General features: G+C 38.0%; 1 protein-coding gene across 1 annotated transcript; it reads right to left on the bottom strand.

Annotated features, from left to right (window-relative positions):
* Window positions 1–669: 669 nt before the first annotated feature.
* Window positions 670–6,552, bottom strand: LOC122560095 (tumor necrosis factor receptor superfamily member 6B-like). Its single transcript, XM_043710322.1, has 4 exons — window positions 6,472–6,552; window positions 4,976–5,363; window positions 3,036–3,239; window positions 670–1,657 (listed from the first exon to the last, which is right to left on the bottom strand). The coding sequence occupies exons 1-4, from the start codon at window positions 6,508–6,510 to the stop codon at window positions 1,326–1,328; spliced, it is 963 nt and encodes a 320-aa protein (XP_043566257.1). The 5' UTR covers window positions 6,511–6,552; the 3' UTR covers window positions 670–1,325.
* Window positions 6,553–7,562: the final 1,010 nt, after the last annotated feature.

The following is a 7,562-nucleotide window of genomic DNA, read 5'->3' on the forward strand; positions in this document are numbered from 1 at the left end:
TACTGTTCTTCCACACTTGTTCCTCTCCAGCTGTACAGCTGAGCCACCATTGGTGCTACTGACTTGGTGCTGACAGAAGTTTAATGAGAAATCATTACCATCAATCATATGCAAAGTGTAAATTAATTTGTAGACAAGATCCTTTCAGAGGACTACTTGACTGGTTACCTTAGACTATCTGATAGTCACCCATTATTTATTTGCCTACATACTGTAAACTTCAGTGTGAACACCTTTCTAAAAGTGCTAAATCAAAACAAGGAACTGCAAATGCTGGATATCTGAAACAAAAACAGAAGTTGTGGGAGGTTGAAATTGTTAATTCATTTGGCACTTCGAGCTGAAGTTGTTGAGAATGCTTCAGCCTTACTTTTTGCCCTGGGACACCCCCATCATTGAGGATGGGGGATATTGTGAAACTTCCTTTTCTAGGGAGTTGTTCAATTGTCCACCATTATTCACAACTGGATGTGGCAAGACTGCAGAACTTAGATCTGACTTGTTGGTTTTGGAATCACTTAATTCTATCACTTGCTGCGTATGATGTTTGCACATGTTAAAACACGGAACTGAAGCCTTCTGTTAATTAAACCAAACACTCAGAAAAGCTCACCTCGCCTCGTAATCTATTAAAATACAAGTGACAGAGAAATCCAAAATTCCACTATTTAAACAAAATAATATCAATTTATTCTTTAACTCTCAACATAAACATTAAACAACTGTTCACAACTCTTATTAAATGCTTATTATCTGCCTCCAACTGTATAACAATATACTGTTCCAAGAAAACACTTTATAAAATGATATCAAATTAATTTCAAAACTATACAGTGTCTGTTATCGTCTGTGTCTTTCTTCTTCCTGCTAAAGATCTCCTTGGGCTTTCTTCTTTTACTGCCAATATGTTTCATATGATAAAAGAGTGTTTTAATGGCAGTTGCTCTGTCTTGATTTTCAAAATGCCTGCACAGCCCCCTTCAAATATTTATTATTGTCTTTTAATGACCTAATAATGGCTGGCATATATTTGGACAAATATGATACAATTTACTATCTCATTGAAGTGCTAATTCATTATGATTGCAATCGGTGTTGAGCCCCAAAATAAATTAAATGCTTTACATAAATATGGTTTGGTTGTCAGAGAAGGGAGTTGGGGAAGGTCTGTCAGAAATGGGGAGCCATGCTAATTTTTCCCATACATACTGCAGAAATGCCCAAGTCAATGAATTGCTGCTTCAGTTAATATTAGCTAACTCACAGCACAAACATGGAATAAAATTTGGAGCTGCTTGTCTCTAGGGTTTAGCGATACTATGCAGTCATTCAGCCTCAACTAACATATTTGAGAGTGAAGATACCACATTCAACATAAAACGCTCTTGGACATTTTTTATAATATTCTTCATCTTTGCTTTTTGAAGTATATGCAGGATTTTTTCAAGTAGGTGGTCTTCCTTGACAACTTCTTTCCATTTCACTAGAAGGGGATGTAAACTTTGATGTATCATATGTTTATTCTGTGCTTTCAATTGTTTACTAACTTTCTTTGCCTGCTCAATCTCGAGTAAAGTAAGAAATCGTTTCAGTTTCTTGATTGGAATCTTCTGATATGCCACAAACTCAATAATTGCTTCATTACAGGTTGAAACAACTGTTGAAAGAAAGAAAATGAAAATGTAGCATTTTATTAAAAGCACCATTGGCACTTAGCATTCAGATGAAGGATTTGGATAAGACTATTCAGATAGTCACAACAAGCCATCTGCTTTTCTGATTATTTTCTTTCTCTGCACAAAATACATTTAAAGTTCAAGAAAAGGTTCTGACTGAAGCTTGCACTGAGCTTTATAAACTGAAGGCTCAAGCAGGAGAACAGTTCCTAATATAATGCACCACATATGAGTGGTGACATGATTCCCATGCAAAATGACTAAAGTAACTTTTGAAGATAAATGAAATTATTAGTGCCTTTTTGGGGCAAGGGTAAAAAGACAAACAAAAAACCCAAAAGAACTACAGATGCTGGAAATCTGAAACAAAAGCAGAAATTGCTGGAGAAACTTAGCAGATCTGGTAGCATCCGTGGAGGAAAATGTTTCAAGTCCAGTAACCCTTCTTTAGAACTTAAGACAGTCACATGGACTGCAGCAGTTCAACATGGCTCAAGCCAACTTCTTAGGGGAATTAGAAATGAGTAATAAGTGCTGGTCTGGCCAGCAATGTTCATACCATAAAATACTACATTTTAAAAAATTAAATTGCTGTTGCTCAGTTGGTACCACTGTTGCCTGGAATTTAGAGGATTGTGGATTCAAGTCCCACTCCTGAATATACAAGAATATTCAGTATAACAGTGGTGAGGGGATGTTACTTGAAATGATAAACAAAGATCTCCGTCTGCCCTCTCAGGTGGACACACTTTCAAAGTAGAATAAGGAAAATATCACCACTCCCCAGTACCCCAGTCAATTTTAAATCCCTCAACCAATATCGTTAAAACAAATTACCTTGTCATTATCTAAATACTATTTTTGGCAGTTGCTGCATGCAAATTGACTATCCCATATACCATTTCAAAATAACTTCATTGTAAAATAGTTGGGATGACCTGGGATCCGAAAAGGCACTATACAAATGCAAGTCCTTTTTTAATGCACAATGTTTACATCATTATTAAAATGAGCCACCAGCATTAAAATAGTGCCGATCAGCAAATCCAGCTGTTTAAGGTAATTGCATGTTGGGACTTGTACTGCAGGCTGTACAACTAAAGTAGCTCAGTGGAGAACTCCCAATCCAGCTTCCCCTCTATATACAGAGGCATATAGACTCTGCATGATGTCTTCATGCAATTTTATTGTTGCAATGCATCTTCTGAAGAACTCAATGTAGTAAAGCATTCCAATTTAGATTGTTTCTTGCCTAAATACTAAACTTGATGACAACTAAAAGCAAAGTATATCACACAATACATTGGCTATTTAAGTATGTTAAAGCAAAATTCCATTAAAATTAATTATTTTACTCACCTGAATCATTGACCAAAGGTTTGTGGCCATGATATGTTTTGCAAGGAGTACACAGTGTGTCATGGTATCGATTACCTGCGACATTAACCGCTAAGCCTCTTTCAGTGCAGTTTGTATGCTCTAAACAAGATTCTGAACTGGACACACTGGCAGAAAAATGACTATCAGTACACTGTTCACAATTTGTGTCACTGTATGGTGTTCCTGGAAAAAAAAAAGAATTGTTTTTGTTAAAATTTTCAGTAAACATTGTTACAATAATGCAGCATGCATTACATTTTGCAGTAAATGGAACTCAGAACTGATAAGATATTTTGGGAAGCGCATCAGTTGCTACCCGAGATAAAACAAAAAGGTTTGAGAGACTCTAGTGTGAATATAAAACCCAAATTACTAATCCATTAAAAGATAAGTTTATATGTGAAATTAATGATTGCATTCTACCATTCAAGGATTTTAAATTGCCCAAAATAAAATATTTAGTAAGATTATCTATTTGGATAGTTCAAGACTTTCTAGTCACACTCCCCAAGTACTTATATGTTGGTCCAACTTTTGTTTATGCTAACCTACATTGGACTTTTAATCCACACAACTACTTTGTTTGTCCAATGCATACTGTAAGAGTTCAGGGGACTTGTACTTAGTTTCTGTGCTGATTAATAAGTATAATTAAATGTAACGCATTGCTTTGCATTTATTTTAAAAGTTTGTATAGGTATCCAGTTTTTATTCCTGTTGTGAACACACTTAGGTATGGATGGTTGACAGATGACAAGATGGGAAATTGGGGTTTGTCCTTCAGTATTTCATTAGACTGAAAGGCATAGAAAGGTTAATTGGTTAAAAACAAATTTCAACAAACATGAGGAAAACGTGACATAGAGGTGATGCCACGGACTAGGAATGCCGAAGCCCAGATCAATGTTCTGACAACCATATAGTCCATGGCTGATGAAATTTAAACTTAAATTTTATAAATAAATCTGTATTATAATACTAGTCACAGTAATGGTGACCATGAAATTAGCAATTAATTTTACTGCAATTGATAATAATGTCCTTGAAGGAAATCTGCTATCTTTAACTAGTCTGACCTTCATATGACTCCAATACAAATGTAGTTGGCTATTAAGTGCCCTTCCAATTGGCTGAGCAAGCCCTAATTCTGGATCAGTGGTGCTGGAAGAGCACAGCAATTCAGGCAGCATCCGAGGACAGGCAAAATCGACGTTTCGGGCAAAAGCCCTCCTGATGAAGGGCTTTTGCCCGAAACGTCGATTTTGCCTGTCCTCGGATGCTGCCTGAATTGCTGTGCTCTTCCAGCACCACTGATCCAGAATCTGGTTTCCAGCATCTGCAGTCATTGTTTTTACCTGAGCAAGCCCTAAGTTAGGTTGTAGACCACCACCTTCTTAAGGGCAGTTAGGGATGAGCAACAAATATTGACCTCGCCAATGGTGCCAGATGTCATGAAAGAATAAAGTATTAAAAGACTAAATAACAACTTCAAAGAAAAATTCCTCTTTGTCATTATCACATATTATAATGGAAAGTTTTAATCCTACGAAAATTATATAAACTGGAGTTGGAGATGCCGGTGTTGGACTGGGTTATACAAAATTAAAAATCACCCAACACCAGATTATAGTCCAACAGGTGTATTTGGAAGCACTGGCTTTCGAGCGCTGCTCCTTCATAAGGCTCCTTCATCAACCATCTGATGAAGGAGCAGCGCTCAAAAGCGAGCGCTTCCAAATAACCCTGTGGGATTATAACCTGGTGTTGTGATTTTTAACTTTGCATAAACAGCATATTCTGTAAATAGATATTTGTTCACAAAAATAAAGGAATCATAATTCTTGAGAAACACAGTATAATATATAGGCAAGACAACAGGTGGATAATGCAAGTTCTAATAATAGAAACAGTAGTCTTACCCTTTTTAATTACGCCAGCACCATAAGGGCAACAAGAGTGTTTCAGGCAGAATTCAAATTCCAAATAATAGCCTGCTTTGCATTCACACACTCTATTATGTGTCGAATTACACTGATGCTTTTCATATTGGTGGTGCCCACAGAAAACATTACAGTAACGGCATTTCTGAAGGTAGTTCCAATACTGAGTATAATGCAAATCTGGACAGGATTCACATATTGTTGGATGGTCACTAGTACATTGTGTTTTCACATATGTCCCAGGGGGACACTGTTCACATGTCACCATCTGACCAGTATATGGATCTCTTCTTTGGTAAGTAGGCTTGCTGTTCACGGTTTCAAACAAGCTTGAAACCTGTTCTATTAGTACAATGCTGATGAGACACTGTTGGAGGAATCAGAATCAAGTAAAGAATTAAATATGATATAAATAGTTCATTGTTATCATTCAGTCCATCACATTGGAAATAAATTTGCATAAATTTAGATGTTGGTAACTAGAAAAAGTAAAGCTCAAAGTACACCAAGAAGGCAAATTCAATCAATGATAAATATGAGAAATATTTTGTTTTACTTTGTAAAACAATTAAACTATATATTCAAATTCTGTAGCATGTTTGGCTATGCTCAAGGAATTTCAGTTAGACTTTCAGTGAATCTTTGTAACCTGGCTTCAAATTGCATAGAAATGTATTCATCGAGAGAAAACCAGTAGAAACTGATACCATATCTGTATGTGTGAGAATTTTATTTAGGAATTGAACCAAAGCTGAATTGAAAATCAATGACCTGTCCCTGGTATCTGGCCATTTGGCTCAAAGATTTCTTTGTGAAGGACAGGAGGAATACATCTACATGGGGTCCAGATACTCTGCATGTGTGACCAGGAACCTCTCCCATTCATGTCACCTACCATTGGCAATATGTTGGAAGGATTTGCAGGTTAATGTTCACCTGTTTAGCCTCATCATGAGTGCTCTTCCTTCGGCCATCAGGTCCACTAATGGGACTTGGAGTTTCTGACTCAGAGGCAGAGAGACCACCCAGTAGTCCAGAAGACCTCCCTAGCATAAATACCTGGTTTAACATTATGAAATGCAGTCACGTTCTCTGATTAACCACAAAATGCTAAAAATCACAGTGGGTCAGGCAGCATCTACGGAGAAAGAGCAAACTGACATTTCGAGTCTGAATGACTCTTCATCACAGCATCTGGAGTAATTTGCTTTCACAGCAACCAGCAAGAATACTGACCATTAAGGGCACTAAATGCTCATAATACAAATAAATATATGGACAGAGTTCACTCTGCAAATGTTAATCACTGTTTCTCCACCCACATATGATGCTAGTGACAATAAATCTATCAGTACTTCTAGCATTGCTTTGTTTGGAAAAAGTCAGATTTCCAGCATCGGCAATACTTAGCGTCTGTGAATTAACGATATAAGTTCCATCATAGTGGAATCCATTCATTCAGTTTATCCGCTTACCTTGAAGAGCATGTTGGGATGCGTCGGGACTCCTCTCATCTTCTGGGATTCCTTCTGGTCCGGCTTGTCCTTTTAAATAAGTTGGTGACGGGAGAGGCGGCGTGTGAGTCATGCTCAGGAGTTCTCTGAAAGCAGGCACGTTCATTCAACAGGTTTGTGTCACGGGGAAGAAGGAAGTTGCGTTGTGACATACACAAATGGAATTCCCCCGTTTTCCTGAGCGTCGATTAGGGGAGGGGGGGTCTAACTTTATGGGAATTGGTGTCTTTGACCGTTTCTTACACTTTTGCTACTCGCGGTTGACTAGCCCTCCTCTGGGAGATGGTGCGGGACGGTTTCTAAGGGCCAGTGAGTATCTTTCATGGGGCATCATTTATCGTGTCTCACATACCAAGATTTGGAAACTATTTCTTGTTAAGGGGTGTATTAGACGGGACAGAACCAGTATATACTGAGAACGTATCCGCATGGGCGAGAAATTTATTGAGGAATTGAACCAAAGGTGAATTGGAAATCAATGGCCATTCGGCTCAAACAGATTTCTTTGCAAAGGCGAGGAGACAAATCCAAAGGGGAGGGATACATCTACATGGAGTCTGAGTACTGTTTATATATGGGATGGTTTGATATACCATCTCTTTTACTCACTTCTGTAAGTGTGTCTCAGTTGAAAGTACCGATGCTTCTCGAAGTTAAATATTATTTCAGATTAAATCTCCATTCCAGTGTCTCTCGCTCTCAGCAGCCAAACAACATCTGTGCAGGCAGAAACGTGTCAGCAATATTTCCTCAGAACTGCTGGAAGAGATGAAGGAGCAACAATCATCGCACCAGTGCAGAGGCAGATAACTGCAGAGAGACAGGGAAAGGTAAAGGGAAGATGCTGTAAGACAAAGGAGGTGGTAATGGGACATATAAAGGAAGGACAATTTGAGAGGAGCTGTAAACGGCAATTGCAGAACCAGCACCTGCTCTCCCCCCAACAGGGAAGCGGTGGTTGTGACCTGAAATTATTGAACTTTGTTGAGTCTGGAATAATGTAAACTACCTAATCAAAAACAAAGTATGCCTTTTAATCTTCAATGAAATGG

This window comes from Chiloscyllium plagiosum, chromosome 20 (assembly GCF_004010195.1).
Source record: "Chiloscyllium plagiosum isolate BGI_BamShark_2017 chromosome 20, ASM401019v2, whole genome shotgun sequence".
Classification (NCBI taxonomy): Eukaryota; Metazoa; Chordata; class Chondrichthyes; order Orectolobiformes; family Hemiscylliidae; genus Chiloscyllium; species Chiloscyllium plagiosum.